General features: G+C 44.8%; 1 protein-coding gene across 1 annotated transcript; it reads right to left on the bottom strand.

Annotated features, from left to right (window-relative positions):
- Positions 1-7664: 7664 nt before the first annotated feature.
- On the bottom strand, positions 7665-10635 carry LOC121936900 (somatostatin-2-like). The gene is made up of 2 exons (XM_042479587.1): positions 10483-10635; positions 7665-7877 (listed from the first exon to the last, which is right to left on the bottom strand). Exons 1-2 carry the CDS (start codon positions 10582-10584, stop codon positions 7665-7667), a joined length of 315 nt encoding a protein of 104 aa, XP_042335521.1. The 5' UTR covers positions 10585-10635.
- Positions 10636-17269: the final 6634 nt, after the last annotated feature.

Here is a 17269-nt window from a genome sequence, read left to right as displayed (position 1 = left end):
GTCAGGGAGAGAAAATGCAGAAGGGGGAGGCGGAGAGGTACCGGGAAGTACAGCATTGCTTTCAGCCCAGAACTGACAAAGAAAGACGTGGGGCAATGCCCATTCGCTTTCGACAGCCGGGTCTTCCCCAGTCTTGTGCAATGTGGGTAAATATACTGAGAAATCCAGGCTTCTATTCTGCAGTCAGGAGGAAAAAAGGACAGCAGAGGAGGGAGAGAAATGAAGAATTTTACATTTACGTTCCGTACTGGGACTTTGTGAATGGTCCATGCATTTAAATAAACATGAATTCATGAGTAAACACCGGCATAAAATGTTTGATCCATGCAGCATACCTGACCTATCCATTGGTCCTTTTGGGTATCCATAGGACTACTCTCCAGTACCACATTTCAAATGAGTTGATTCTCTTCCCCTCAGTTTCCTTCACTGTCCAGCTTTTACATGTCCATGTATAGAAATGGGAAATACTACAACATGGATGATTGTGTTGTTGTTGTTGTTGTGTGCCTTCGAGTCATTTCCGACTTATGAAGACCTGAAGTCATGGGGTGAAAATGTCCCCACGAAAATGCTCCCAAACACCAAGAGGACGTTTGGGAGCATTTGGAGTAAAAGACATTTGATTTCTTATTTTGGGAATGGGTGTGTTGTTGGAGTGAGTCTCTCCAAATTCTCCGGGGGGCTAATGTGCCCCCTACCCTTCCACAGTTGCCCAGTCCTGGTTTAAAGTGTGGATCCACTGCCCCACAGACCTGGAAGCTAAGAGGCCGTCTGAACAGCAGCAAGAAATACCCATGGACACTTGTTATGTGCAGAGCGAAAGAGAGAAGGTTTCATTTTGAACACAGCAGAAGAGAAGGGAAAGGGCCAGAGACGAGGGTCAAATCAAAAAGATTGCCTGACATCAACACGACAGAAGCACAGAATGAGCCATCCCAGTGCGGTGAAGGTGTGCGAACTGGGGGTGGCAAGGGTGGAGGAAAGCGGCAAAACAAGAAAATATAACTACTTTGAGCAAGAGGGAGGGCGAGCAAAAGCTTTTAAGTGGGAAGAGGGCAGCCAGCGCTGTGCCGCATCTCTTAATGGGGTCTCCGATGATGGAGGTTTCGGCCTGCGGAAGCCAGCGGCATCCATGCAGTAGGATTGGAGGGCAGAGGGCTCGGGCAGACCCTGTGTGCCATCCTCCTACTTGTGTGATCATGGACAGGTTCAGTGATGTGGTGGTAAATTTCAATGTGTCAGTGCTCATAGCCATGTCCATGCAAGGAGAGCCCCCCCAAAACACAGCCGGCTGGCTTGATCCAGATCAATAAATTTATAGAATGATATAATCCTCGAGACAGGAGAGACCCTAAGGGACATTAGCCCTATTCTGCCATGCAAGAACACTCAAAGAATAGTCAAAGGACTCCGAAGAGAGGGCCATCCATCCCCTGCTTAAAAATCTCCAAAGAAGGAGACTCTACCACTTTTTGAAGCAACATATTCCACTGTCAAACAGCTCTTACCATCAGGAAGTTCTTCCTAAGGTTTAGGTGGAATCTCTTTTCCTGCTTCTTGAATCCATTGCTCCATTTTCCTGTTCTCTGCAGCAGCAGAAAACAAGCTTGCTCCATCCTCAAAATGCATCCCTTCCTATATTTCAACAGGGCTATCCTATCACTTCTTAACCTTCTGTTCACCAGGCTAAACATATCCAGCTCCCTAAGATGCTCCTCATAGGGCTTGGTGGTTTCCAGACCTTCCTCCATTTTGGTTACCCTCCTCTGGACATGTTTTAGCTTGTCCAAATCCCTCTTGAACTGTGGCATCCAGAACTGGACGCACGATTCTAAATATTTGCATTACCACTGTTAGCCAGTAGCTCCAGGTTGGCAACACAGTTATAAGACTGATACTACTTTAATGCCCATGGTTGCATCCTGTACAGTCCTGGAATTGATAGTTTGGGAAGGTGATTGAGTTCTTTGGCTGGGAATTCTGCCAAAGTTACAGATCCCAGGGTGCCCTAACATGGAGCTGTGGCATTTAAACTGGGATCAATGTCCTTTAAATCTGCCATGTGAAAGAGACCTCACATGTCCTACAGAGCAGTTGAAATACTGTACCAGCGTCCTCTATAAAGCACTTGATCTTCCCATCTTGCTTGACAGGCTAAGGAGATCTGGAAACAATGAAGAAGCAACGTATGAATTCTCTGGTCTCTGTTTTCATTGCCTCTTCCATTTGCGAAATGGGGGCCTGGCATGTGAGTGGCATCCCACTAATGGGACCGGATGGGCTCTCATGGAAAAACCTTAATGGCTTCTGAAAGGCCCGAGAACTATTGTTTTCTCCTGTCCGCTGTATCCACACTCCGCTGCTCTTGCACCTCAAAACACCTTCCAGAGGGAATAATTGCAATTTCACACCTTCAGGACAGAAGGGTTTGGGGGCAAGTGCGTTGGTGGGTGCGTGGGCAGAGGAATGAAATGTCACCAGCCGGAAAGAGGTACGTCTGAGAGCCATCTAATCAACGGAGATGCCATCTTGCAATACAGCATGGACCTCAAAGCTGATGGATGCTTGCTTTCCATTAGTGTGGTGCCTAGTGGTTTGTGTGTTGGACCATGACTCTGGAGGACAGGGTTCAATTCTCAGCTCAGTCATGAAACCCACTGGATGACCTTTGGCAAGTCACATTCTCTCAGCCTCAGGGGAAAGCAATGATAAAGCTCCTCTGAACAAATCTTTCCAAGAAAACCCCATGATAGGCCTTAGGATCACTATAAATCAAAAAGGGACAATACGGTAACAACAACAACTGCAGTACAGAGGGATCTTCTATGTCAGTAGAGCAGAGAATCTACTCTGGGTTTTACTCCAGACTTTAACTTGTAGTGTCATGGTTTGAATACTGAACTCTGGAAGACTAGGGTCCGAATACTTGCTCAGCAGGGATTTGAACCCTGGCCACCAAGAGTCACTGGTCTGATGCTCAAACCACTACACCACACCAGCTCCCACTTCTAAATACTCCACTGAAATGTTATATGACTGCATTTCTAGCAATCTGGGGACCAAAATCCTCATTTATGGGGAGCAATGCCCTCATTTCATCTCCCCCCCCCCCAATTTCTATATTCCTGAGTTTCCCCGTTTTTGCAAGATCTATTCTTTTTCTCCATACACACACTTCTGCAAAAATGAAATTAGGTTTCAGAGTGACCAAGTGAAAAGCCATCTCGGACCATCTGTGTCCCATTTGCCGCAAAAGGACTTTTCATCCATTCTCATTAGCAGACCCTCCCGGAGGCGGGCGGAAGGGGCGAGACCTGGGCTGCTGCCCTGCATGCTGGGCTAAGGAGTGCCATATGGAGAGCCCTAATCTATGTTAACAGGCATCAGAGGGGCTAAATTGAAAGAATAATGGCTTGTCCCTGGGCATGGCAGCCAGGATGAAGCAAACTTCAACACCGATTTATCAGAGGCAATTTGAAACCATTACGACACTGTTAAGTGGAGCCTGGCAGAGGAGTGGGAGAGATTAATCTGACGTCAACAAGAGCGATGGGCTACCCTTTTTATTTCTTCCCCTTTTGATGATCTCCTTTCCGCTCATCTCTGATCGCAAATGGAAGACATCCTCCACTTCCGTTCTCCTCTCTTGTTTATGCCAAAGCAGGAGCGAGGGAGTCCAGGGACAACTCCCATGAGGCATAGCCAACAGAGAAGGATGATGGGAGGACTGGTCAACAGCTGGAGGGCCACACATTCCCCATCATTGCCCATGTCAAGAGTGGGGATCATGATGTTCACCAGAAACCATTGGACTCCCACTCCAGACGTTCCTGGAATCCCAGCTCAACTCCAGATACTGGTGGACTCCAATTCCATCTGCAGAAGTTGCTGGACTTCAGCTCCAGATGTTGCTGGAATCCAATCTCAACTCCAAATGTTGGTGGACTCTAATTGCATTGGTTGATGGACTCCAGATGTTGCTCATCTCCAAGTGCTGGTGGACTCCAATTGCAGAGGTTGGTGGATTACAACTCCAGATGTTGCTGGAATCCCAACTCCAAATGTTGCCTGATTCCAGCTTCAGCAGTATCTTGAGTGTTGTAGTCCCACAACTTCTGGAGAAGCTGCAGGATTCTTATCTGAAGACTAAATTAGAAATGAGAATCATGTGCCCTGCAAATGTTCTTGAACTACAACATGCATCAACCTTCAAAAGCACAGCCATTGGTGAGGAATGGTGAGAACCATTGTCTAGGAACATCTGGAAGGCTGCATAATTCCCACATCAGGTTAAATCCAAAATTAACCCTAGATAGAGCTGACCCATTGAAATACGTGACACTTAGATTTGTTCTACTATTGTGCTTTCAAGCCATTTCCATAGGGAACCTATCATGGGGTCTTCTTGAAAAGATTACACCTTTGCCTTCCTCTGTAGTTTAGAGAATGTGACTTGCCCCAGGTCAACCTCTCGGTTTCCATGACTGAGCAAGGATTCAAACCCTGGTTTCTAGGAGTCCTTATTCCAAACCACTATATTACACTGGATCTCTGGGAATAAAGTTACAATATAGCCCATTAATTTCAATGGGCCACTCTACCTAAAACTAACACTGGGTTTAGCCAAGCGGGTGTGCAATGGTTTGAGAGCTGGACTAGGACTTTGGAAGACTAGAACCTAGGTGAGGGTGACTATAACTCAGACAACTTGAAGGGATATAACAACTAAAATCATGCATGTAGATATTGTGTGTTTTCTACAACAGATCAACACAGTTCCTCTGGCAATGAGATGCATTGTCTGTAATCTTTTGCATCATTGATTTTGGTATCCAAGGGGGATCCTGGAACCAAAACCCAGCAGATACCCAGGACTCACTGTATTTGATACCAAAGTAGGGGATGTCTAGGACTACCCCCAGTTTTGGAACAGTTTTGAAACATTGTTTCAATCCCTATTGAATATGACTAGGAAAAAATATTAGTGGGTGCCCTTCCACCTTCCTTCCGTCCTGCTGGGTTCATCACCCGCAGACGCTGGCATATGAGTCACAGGCTTCCCCTTCTATCCCTCCCCTGTAATTACATTGTGCTCCATGGGGATTCTGCATGGCCACGCCATCCTCCCCATGCTTCGCCTTGGGAAGTGAAGACTGAGAGATGATATGATGAGAGCCATCTCTACGTATCTGGAGGTTTCTCATATGACAAGTGGAGCAAGCTTGTTTCCAGCAGATCCAGAGGAGCAGACCTTACCCATTGGGTCCAAGTGACAAGAAAGAAGATTCTAGGAAGAACTTGGAATCATAGACTCCTAGAGTTGCAAGGAGCCATTGCAGGAATCCACAGCTAAAGCACTCCTGAAAGATGTCCATCCAACCTCTGTTTAAAAACCTCCAAAGAAGGAGGTTTCACTATCGAACAGCTCTTAACAGTCAAGAACTTCTTTTTAATGTTTAGGTCAGTGGTTCTCAACCTTCCTAATGCCGCGACCCTTTAATGCAGTTCCTCATGTTGTGGTGACCCTCAACTATAAAATTATGTCCTAAGACCATCGGAAATATGTGTTTTCCAATGGTCTTAGGTGACCGCTGTGAAAGGGCCGTTCGACCCCCAAAGGGGACGTGACCCACAGGTTGGGAACCGATAGTTTAGGTGGAAACTCTTGTAATTTGAATCCACTGGGTCTTGTTCTATTCTCTGGTGCTTGTTCCATCTTCTACATTACATTTTTTTTTGTGGTTGTTGTGTGCATTCAAGTTGTTTCTGAGTTATGAAGACTCCCAAGTTAACTCTATCATGGGGTTTTCTGCAGCGGAGAATGTGTGACTCAGGAATCAATCTCCAAAGTTCTAGTGCGGCTCTAGAGATTTGGACCTTGGTCTCCCAGACTCCTAGTCCAACATTCAAACCACTATATCATGCTGGGTTTATGGGAGACCAGGGTTCAGATCCCCACTCAGGCCTGGAAACTCCATTGGTGACATTGGTCAAGCCACATTCTCTCCTCCGCAGAGGAAGGCTATGGCAACCCGCCACCAGACAAACCTTGCCAAGAAAACCCTATGATAGGTTGCCCTTTGGGGTGTCATAAATTGGAAAAGACCTGAAGGTATACATGCACACTGCAATGATGATAGCAAAGAGGAGAGGCTGCATTTTGAGCATTGACCATAGTATTTTCCCTCTTCGTCTCCAGCCTACAACCCACTCGCTGGCTTCCGAATGCCGCCAGCTTTGTTACAAAGCAGAGAAAACAGCCTGGTGTGCTTTGAAATCTACCTCATTTGGGCGCCTGCCTTGAATCTACCCTGAAGCAAACAGCTACTGTGCGCTTGCTTCTTGCCCCTTAGCATCCTTCTTAAGCTGTATATCTGCAAACAAGCAGGCGACCCTTTCATAGTTTGCCCCATACAGTTTTCTAGCAATTTATCTTTCAGTCAGACCAGACTGATGGTGAAAAGACCCTGCGGTCCCACATGCCATGGAGTCGGTGGGTGGATAGGAGAAAGGCTGGATGCAGCAGAGCTTCTATCTTGCTTGGCATCATCCCATCAGAGCTGGCTGCAACCGGAGCGACATTCACGCTGCGCATGACCGTCGCGTGCGCCTCATGCTCCCACTTCTTTGAGCCGAAAGAGCAACCTCTTCCCTCCCTCTCATGCTCTCTCCCGCCTCCGCTTGTCCAAAAGGCCACATTTCTCTTTCGGTGCTTGGCTTGTGGGCTGGCAGCCTGATGTTTTGATGCCTCACTGACCAGCATAGATGCTGGATGTGTGATTATTTTGTCTCCCTCGAGGCAACCAGGGATTTTGATCTCATTCAGGGTGAGAAATGTAAGTCAAGCATGATAAAGAAGGGGGGGGGGACATTAAAAATAGGAGGTAAATATTTGGAAGGCATAGTTGGTATATGAGAATTAAAGAGAAGTGTCTAGCAAATAGTATAGTAAATCCATTGCATGGAACTACTATAGAAACATGTAGAAGCATATATATAATCTAGGGATCAAGTTGCAGGAAATCGGGGACACTGTGCTGTGTTATTCGGATTAGTTTAGGGTTGTTCTTCATTGTTTGTATGTATTTGAGGTTATTTTATGTTTGATTGTGTGTATAATTTATATTCTGCATTGTATGTGTTTTTTATAAGTAAAGAAACAAGGGAAGAAGCCGGGACCAGAGGCGCCACGAGGCCATGCTTTATTTGCAAACGCAACCACTATAATGCCAAAGTTTGCATCACTGGACAGTGGAAGAAGAACAAAAGAAACAGACGCATAAAACCACAAATGGGCAGATGCTATTTTACAATGTCAGCCGAGGGACATTGGGTGGGAGGGCAGTTTGTTGTATTCAAGCCAGGAAGATTGGAAGAGAGTCGCCAACATATCAGACAGTCCTTTCCAGCCGTGCCTTTAATGGCCATTTTGATTTGCAACCTTGAGCCATTAAGAAAAGGAAGAAATCAGCAAGCCTCGCCGGCCTCTTTCTGGAGCTCAGACCTCTGTTAAAGGGACAGGAGTGGACCTGGACGATGGGCTTTGTTTTACTTTATATTCTGGATAGTTGACAGCCCAAGAATACTGTAGGAGACAAGTTGTGGGGATGGGAAGGTGAGAAACGGACTCCGATCCAGAGTCGGAGAAATCGGGTGAGATGTTAGCAAGCGGTGAAGGTCTTCCAGAAGAAATTTTTGCAGGGGGCTTTGCGATCTCTCTGGGTGAACTGGGATAACCGGCCCAGGGCCGAGGGCTCCTCGTCCAGCTTGTTCTCCAGCAGATCCTCCGAGTCAGAGAAAGCAGCCGCCTCTGCGCCGTCTAAGAGATCGGCCAACATTTTCAGGATCAGGACTTTGCGGGCTTTGGTTTGCTCCTACAGGAGGGAAGAAAGGATCAGGGGAAAGAGAGAGAAAGAGAGAGGTTGGCACAGACCTGTGAAAAGGGAGATTGAAAAGAAAGAGCATGGAGTTAAATCTTTGCTGGCAAGCGTAAGTGCAGCGCTAGACGTTGACAGAGAGAATAGAAATTCATGGAAGAGACAAGATCATGAAGCAGAAGGTCATCTAAACAGACCTCCTACACAATGCACAAAATTTCAGCCCACATGAGGAACCTGCGAAGCTAAACAGAATAAGATTAGAAACTGGATGAGAGACCACTAGGTGCCATAGGCTACATTTCGGAGGAAGGCAATGGCAAACCACCTTTGGAAATATCTTGCCTGGGAAGTTTCTATGACATTCAGGGAGTCACCATAAGTCAACAAGCAACTTGAAGGCCTAAGCAACACACACACACACACTCCCAGAGTTTTTGTGGGTTTTGGGGGCGATGTGGCCATGTTCTAGAAGAGTTTATTCCTGACATTTTGCCTGCATCTGTGGCTGGTATCATCATAGAATAAACTCTTCTAGAGCATGGCCACATCGCCCCGAAAACCCACAAAAAACTATGGGTGCTGGCTATGAAAAACCTTCAACTTCACACTCCCAGAGTGCTAGACCAACACTCAAGCCAGTACTCTGACTTGCTTAAAGGTGCTTTTCAAACGTTTTTGGACATATATTTAAACTCCAGGCTAAAATGCAGAGTGGCTTCATCACTCTGATGCTTCTCCTTCTCCTTCTGTTCTTTGGTGCAACAAGTTTGGCCATTGCTACAATTGTTAGTCAGTATGTGCTTTCTTCCGCGATGGAAGTGATGCGTCTCTATACAAGTCAGGAATATAGAAAAGAGGGTTGTGGAATAGATTTTTGTGGGGGTTTTGGGCTTCAGTCTTCATAGTTTAGGTTCTGGAGCTTCCGTTGCCCTCATGTCATCTGTGAGCTTCTATGGGAAACAAGTAGCCCTAGCCAACCATCTGCAATCCACCTTAAGAGCCAGTTTCCAGACTGGGAGAGAGGTCTTTCAAGAAGTATTCCTCAGCCCCTTCCACTCCATGGAGACTCTAGTCTAACTGCATGCGCAGCCGGCTTCCAAAATTAAAGCTCCAGAAAGTGGCTTTCCTAACAGTCGAAGGCTCAGCCTTGCTGGTCCTCGGAGTTTCTATCCTGATCAATATTTCGCACCCAAAGGGTCCCACGGAGGAAAACCAGCTCTGAAACAAAAAGACAGATCCTCCCTCCCTGGATACAGAGCTAGAACAGAGCAAATCCACTCTCAGGAGTCTGAAAAATTTTCCTTTCCAAAACCCTCACCTCTTGCTTTTCCTTCTGTTGTCTCGCTCCATCCTTTCCTGTTTTCCTCCCCAATACTTTTGCCTTTCTTCTCTCTGAGGCTGCAAGCAATTCCCCGCTTACCTGGAAATGATGCACTCCACTTTTTGCAAAGGGACTTACTCCTTGGATGCACCTCTTTTGTTCTCTGAATTGCTCCTCATTTCTGCAGCATATTTTCAGTTCAATATACGCTCTGCAGTAAATAAACCTAACCTTCTTTCTTTCCTTCCTTCCTTCCTTCCTTCCTTCCTTCCTTCCTTCTCTTGCTAGTTTTCTTTCCCTCCCTCCCTCCCTCCCTCAGTCCATTCCTTCCATCCATCCCTTGCTAGTTCATTACTTTCCTTCCTTCCTCCTTCCTCCTGCTACACCTTCTCTCCCTCCCTCCGTTCTTCCATCCATTCTTTCCATTCATCCCTTGCCTCTTCTCCTTCCTTCCTTCCTTCCTTCCTTCCTTCCTTCCTTCCTTCCTTCCTTCTTTTCTTGCTAGTTCATCTTTTCTCCCTCCCTCCCTTCTTCCATCCATTCCTTCCTTCCTTCCATCCCTTGCTAGTACACCCACCTTCCTTCCTTCGTTCCTTCCTTCCTTCGTTTCTTCCTTCCTTCCTTCCTTCCTTCCTTCCTTCCTTCCTTCCTTCCTTCCTTCCTTCCTTCCTTCTCTTGCTAGTTCACCTTCTCTCCCTCCCTTCTTCCATCCATCCATTCATTCCTTCAATCCATCTCTTACTAGTACACCTTCCTTCCTTCCTTCCTTCCTTCCATCCGTTCCTTCCATCTATCCCTTGCTAGTTCACTTTCTTTTTGTCCTTCCTTCTGTTTTGTTCCTCTCTCTTTAACTCTCTCCTCCCACCTACTTTCCTCCCTCCTTTCCACACTCTTTCTTCAGACCCTCCCCATCAATTCCCTTCTCAAAGTGGCCTTTCCCTTTCCCTTTCCCGATCCTTTAAATCCCATCTATTGAATATTATTTTGTATGGGGGGGGGGGACACAACACAGCCTTTTCTTCTACACAGATCTCCTTCCAGCTAGCAGCTTCAAATGCATTCTTTAAAAAAGCCAGAATGTTTAAATGTCCCATTTCTTCCAAAGGAAAACCCTTTTCAATAGCCATTAGAAAAGGGATTTCAGGATGACAAATGGCTCAGCGACCCCGATACAACCGCACCAATGGCACATTGAGGCCCTGCCTGAAAAGGTCAGAGGGTCACACAGTAAGAAAGAATCCGAAATCTCCAAACCGTGCCAGTCTTTCGGGGACTTACCCGGCTGCTTTGTGCCGACAGCTTGTCTTCCCTTGGCAAGGCGGATGCCCGCACTGTCCAGACCAGGAGCAGCACTGCTATGAGGCGTCCCATCAGCTGCATGGCGGGTCCAACTTATAGGATGCTTATAGAAAAGGCTGAGAGGAAGAGCAGCGTCTCGCTCTTCTGTCCTGTTTTCAAAGGGGGCTTGAAGCATCGCCTTTTTATAATGCAGGTTTCCCCCCAATGTGACGCAGGCGGTGAAACTGTGTCTGGCAGGCCAATGGTTTTCCAAGGGAGGGTCGGCATCAAGGTCTGACCGCAGGGTGAGGGAACTGGCACCATCCAAAAAGCCATACATCCACCAAAGCAGTGGCAAAGGCTGGGGACTATGATTGCCTTTCAAAATGTATTCTTATTTATTGTTTTTCCAAGGGAAACCTGGATGTCAAGAAGCTAATCGATAAGGACAGGAGCAGGATGTACAGATATTTGAGAGGTGTTCTCAAAATCCACCGAGATTAAGGATATTGGATGGAGAAAATGTTTGGTTAGTGTTATAAAGAGAGACATGACATTTATGCTGCATGCTTTGTGCTTATCCGAACTTTAGAATGGGAAGCAAAGTTTGATCCAAACAGTCAATTCAGATTCAAAGAAAGTAAGACAGAGGCTCTTAATAATAAATAGAAAGAAGAAAAATTAAGAGGTATATAATGTTTATTACAGACTATGGAAACGAGGAAAGGAAGCTGAGCAACTACAAAGCTGATCTAGAATCACAGTCAATGTCAGTCAGTCAGTCAATCAATCAATCAATCAATCAGCTCTGTTTCATTTCACGATTTTTACTCTGGGGTTATATATTTTAACTGTAGTTTTATGTGTTTCTGATTGTATTTTGTATTTTAACATGTTGTATCCCTACAATCAGACAAGACTTGACAACCTTGTCAAATACCTTTATCTTTATGTTTATCCCACCTCGAGCCTGGAGGAAAGGGAAAGAAATAATAATAATAATAATAATAATAATAATAATAATAATAATAATAGTGGTTTGAATGTTGGACTCTGGAGACCAGGGTTCGGTTACCAGTCTGGCCGTGAAACATACTGGGTTACAATGGGCATGTTGCGCTCTCTCAGCCGCAGACGATGGCGATGGCAAACCTCAAATATTACCATGAAAACCCCATGATAGATTCACCTTAATAATGATAATAATAATATTTATTTGTATCCCGTCTCTTCCTGTATTGGATTGAGGCGGGTGACAACATACAAGAACAATAAATCCAAACATGACTATTGATAGATAAAAGCATAACAGGACATATTAGATCCTAGTTCCTCAATCTCCCTCCCACCCTAAAATAGTTAATAAAATAGGGTCGCCATAAGTTGGAAACAGTTGAAGGCACACCACAATGACAACAACGGTTTCATCGATGTGCCACGTGGTGCAACCACTGACTTTGAGCATGGAGCGACCTGCCTTCGAAGTTTCTGCGACAGCCACCATCAGCCTTATACACGTTGTGTAGACACTCTCCCCGAGAGACCAAAACGCCTGGAGCGTCGCTTCGCTTTGAGACTGCAGAGCGCAAGTGTCTCTTGTCGCCGGAGCCTGGGACCGAAGGGCTGCGGTTTAATTTGCATTTTTAATTAAATGCAAGGCTCCCACTCAACGTATCATTTGAGTAAACAGAGGGGAGCTCTCTGCCTTGGCGGATTACAAGCTCACCCTCCAGCAAAGCTGCGCAAGTCATTTGCGATCTCTCTGTATTGTGCAGGGGAGGTATCGGATATCTCAGCATGAGAGCACATTAGCATTTAGAAATGAAGGGTTTCAATATCCGTGCCATCAAGGATCGTTCTTTTTTTCTAATGGCCCAAATCCTATACAGTGTTGTTGTTCCTTTCAAGCCATTTCTGACTTGTGACAACCCAAAGGCGAACCTATCATTGGGTTATCTTGGCAAGAGAACTGCAGAAACCACCGCCAACTTGGCCAATGGTCATACTTTCCCATAGACCTCAAGCAGCCTCAACAAGAAATATATAATCCAAACATAGAAGCGGGTTTTTTGGGGCCGCTTTCCCACTTACAAATAAACCGCTTTGCTATCTGGATCGATGGATCGGTTCGGCAGCGGAGCATGGTTTGCACTACATTTGCCCCGATCGCATTTTCTTGCTGCAACATAAAATAACTGACTTCTGGTTCATATTGATGAACGAATCGATTCAAAATGGACCCGCTCCAGCCGGTCGAAGGGCAAATTTAAATCGATCCCGATCTGCATCTGGTTCACACTTGCGCGGAATCGGTTTATCCTAAAAGATATCAGCATCAAAAAGATGTGAGTTAAATGGGTCTAGGGCATGGCCCCCCTCTCCAAATTGGTTCTAGTGTGAACCATGGACATTTAAACTGGTTCAAACCGATGATGGCTAAGTTTGAAATAGATCCATTGAAATATTATGAAAGAAGCATTTCAAAAAAAGGTCTCTTGTATACAATGCAATCTGTCTTTTCTCCTTTTCGGAAGAGAGGACAGGCAATAGGAAAAACTATGCTCAGCGTCATCATGGAGTTGCCTTGCGGGGCTGTACAGTAACTGAGCAAGGGAGCCATATCTCTCACATCGACGCCGCGTGAGATGGAACAGGAGGTTGCCTATGATAAAGCGGAATGAATCTGCTTTGCGCCTGAGGTTAAGCCTCCACGATTAACACCTGTTACAAAACAAAGTAAAAAGCGAGCGTTACCCTGAATGTGACATTTCATAGAATCAGAGGAAAGGACCCTGAAGGCAATCTAATCCAGCCCCATGCTGTGCAAGGGATCTACAACTGAGACATGCCCCCCAAAGCCATTCAACCTCTGTTTAAAGATCTCCAGAGAAGGAAAGTCCATCAATGTCAAAGGACTTTTTCATACCAAGGAATGTATTGCCGCCCCGAAAGAAGAAGAAAAGGGGGACAATCCGAAAATGCAAGAAATTACATAGCAGAGTCCATCCGAAAGAGAAAGCAGTGTGAATGCGAATGAATTCATCACATGAGTACGTCCCCATTGGCTTCTTCATTTCAAATTAGCGTCTTTGCGCATGCGCAGGGAGGACAGGATCCTGTGGCCAACAGTAATCCCATGGCCGAACTGGAGATGTGTTTCATGCTAATGCAAATGCAGATTGACTGCGAATTTGTAGTGGGAAAGGATTTATAAATTCGATATTTTTCCAAATTCAGCTATTCCTGGGATGTCTCACGATTGCATTTGGATTGCCTTCCGTTTGCATCCGACGTCGTTTGGAAATCTTTTGTGAAATTACGTGAAATACCATGGATTGTCCCAGATTAACCTTTGGCGAACCTTCCAATTTTCCCGGTGTGATAAAGTCCAAAGGCAGTCTATTCCACTATCAAACAGCTCTGGAAATCAAAAACTTCTTCCTAATGTTTGAGTATATAGAGCCAGTGTGATATTTTGAGCATTGGACTAGGACTCTGGAGACAGGGTTCGAATCAAGCATGGAAACCCACCTGGTCACACACTCTCAGACCTGTGATAGGGTCTGCCTTAGGGTTGCTATAAGATGGAAATGATTTGAAGGCGCACAACAACAACAACAACAACAACAATGTAGAAGTGGAATCTTTTTTATGTCTTGTAGTATGACTTGTTTTCCTATAAACCCAGTGGTTCTCATTCTTTTAGTCTCTGGAGAGCACAAAACAAACTGGCTCCATCTTCTACATCCCTTTAGATACTTAAAGATGGTGCTCATGTGTCACCTTGGTCAAGGTGCATCTACACTGTAGAAATAATGCAGTTTGATACTACTTTAAATGCTATAGCTCCAGCCTCCATTATGCCTTTTAAGATCCATATATTTGAATGATTTAATTATGAGTAAAATAAACAAATAGAGGGATGGTGTTGCATAGTAGTTTGAGTGCTGGACTACAACTTTGGAGACCAGGGTTTGATGCCCAGCTTGGAACAAACCTTGCCAAGAAAACCCCAGGATAGGTTCACCTTAGGGTTGCCATAAGTCGGAAATGACTCGAAGGAACAGAACGACAGCAAGAATAACAAGTAAAAGAAAAGCAGCACCTTCTCAGCCAGGGACAAACCAAACCAAATGCAGCATGAAATTTAGTTCATGGTTAATTGTGGTTTCTTTGCAATGCATGGTGGAAACGGATGGAGAGCTTTATCGGTACGGGTCAAAACAATTCCCATTTTAAAAACAAATGAACTCAAGCACAGAAGGATTTATGCTTTTTGGTCTTCCGCTTTAGTACAGGAACATGGGCATATTTTGTTACAATGAATCATTGGCAGAGATGTATTTGGCAGGTTTTTCACAAGGGCTCTGTAGTATGAAGGCATGGATGGGATACACCTGTTCTTCTCTCTCTCTTGTGCCAACGTTGCGAGTGAAGCATCATCTTTGATTTCCCGCGGAGATATACAAAGGCTGCAAAAGCCATTTCGATCCATCTGTCATTTCCATCCAGCGTCAACCTTTTCTTGCTGGAAAAAGAGACCAACAGAGAAGACTTGACTTGGGAAGTGTCTCTGTTTTTTCATTTTCCTGCCAGGGCCAGACTGAAGGGAGTTTGGGTTTTTGGTGTGTCTTCCGAAGCTCCAGAAGCTATCTTGGCCTCATTCCCGCTACCTTTTAAACCAGATCGCAAATTGGTTTGAACCAGTTCAAATGACCTTGGTTCCTGAAGCGATTCGGAGAGGGCGGCCATGCGCTAGACCCATTTAACCCACATCTTTTTGGATAAACCAATTCCGCGCAAGTGTGAACCAGATGCGGATCGGAATAGATTTCAATTTGCCCTTTGGCTGGCTGGAGCGGGTCCATTTTGAACCAATTCATTTGTCAATGTGAACTACAAGTGGGTTATTTTATTTTGCAATAAGAAGATGCGATCGGGGTAAATGTAGTGGGAACCACGCTCCACTGTCGAACCGATCCATCAATTCGGATTGCACACCGATTTATTTGTAAGTGGGAATGAGGCCCTTGTTCAATCCATGGACCCTGGGCATGTACCCTAAACAATCATCCATACTATAAAAACCTTGAGATGATAGGAGTTGTAGTGTGTTGGAAGGGCCAAGAAACCTTGGAGGTGCTGTTCCTACCTAGTGTATCTTTCCAACGACACCTTGGAGTAGAGAATCAGGGTTAAAGCCATTGAAATGTGGACCAGGCTATGCGTTCATAATTCCTTTCTGCTTCTAGAACTGCCCTTTTGGTGCCGTGAAGACATCCTTGGCGAAGGAGGAAGAAGAACGAAAAAAGGCACTTTATTCTTCCCTCCCCAATATTTCCATCACGGATCCAACTTTTTAAATGAGTGACTATATCTCTCAGTACCATCTAAATCAGAAATATTGTTCCAGGATGTAACAAACAAATACAGGGATGAAGTTGGAATCGGAACAAATGCGCCGACTCCAACTGAGGCTTCAAAATAGAAATGCAAAGCGTTAAACATCTGATTCGTTGCATATTTTCTTCAGTGGCTGCATCCACATTGCAAAAATAATTCAGTTTGACACCACTTTTACTGCCAGTGGCTCAATGCTATGAAAGTCAGGGAACTGTAGCTTTGTGAGACATTTCGCCTTCTCTTTCGGAGAGCAATAATGCCACCATAAAGTACAAATTGCCAGGATTCCATAGCATTGAGCCATGGACAGTTAAAATGGAGTCAAACTGGATTACGTCTGCCATATGGATACAGCCTAATAAAGTTTTCTTGTTCAGAATTTTAAATCCAATTAATCTATTTTGTATTCTATTGCTCTAAATAGTCTGCCAATTCACTTATTGGCATGGAAACATGGCACCATTTTATTGCGGTAAATCTGGTATTTCTTTTCAGGTCTAATTTTATTGATTTTCGTTACCGTAAAACAAAGTAAAATATGATTTTACAGCGACATCAATAGACATAACATTCCAATCCTATATACTGTATTTCCCTATGGTAATTCCATCTTAATTTATTCTATATTGGTATGCTTCACTCATGCCTTATACCAACTACTGTGATATTAAATCATTGACAACATATAAACCATTGGTATTTCTATGGTGTTCAGTCGATCAATCCCAAATCTTGGTCATCTCAGCCTATAAGCCAAATGGGGCCTTTTTTCCTTCAGAGAAGATGATTCCACCGTTTCTCTGGCAAAGGATCTTCTTTCAAGACCTCTCTTGGACGCTTTCTCTTTGCCAGCTTCTTTCAGAGCATCAATCACCAATGACTTTTTCTGCATTCTCCCTGAATGTTCTTTCCACTGTTTATAGGGAAAGAAAAAGAAAAGTAAGTCCTAGGGGTCGTTCCCGTTACGAAAAGCTCTGAATCCTGATATGCCCCTAGTTCCCAATGGAAATCGATCCTGATCCTCATTTGATCGATTCCAGGGGAAATAAAGTGGAGCAAATACAAAAAGCCCGTTGTTTGTTTGTTTTTTGGTAGCAGTTATTTTGAGGTTCTTTTGAGAAGAATCGGTTTGATGCGATTCCTAACAGTTGGAACAATGCCAGATCTGAATCGACTCTTTCTGAGCGGAGGAACAAATGGCAGAGGAGTGACGCTTGGACAGATCCACCATTTCCCCTCTTGCAGCACTGTCTGTGTTCCTGTGGTTTTCTTTCTAAATCAGATTGATAGAATATGTGATTGACTGATAGGATATGTCAGTGATATTGCATGTGATTGATAGAATATGTGAGTGATTGATAGAATATATGACTGATAGAATATA

This window comes from Sceloporus undulatus, chromosome 7 (genome assembly GCF_019175285.1).
Source record: "Sceloporus undulatus isolate JIND9_A2432 ecotype Alabama chromosome 7, SceUnd_v1.1, whole genome shotgun sequence".
Classification (NCBI taxonomy): Eukaryota; Metazoa; Chordata; class Lepidosauria; order Squamata; family Phrynosomatidae; genus Sceloporus; species Sceloporus undulatus.
This window is presented reverse-complemented; position numbering and strand designations above follow the sequence as displayed.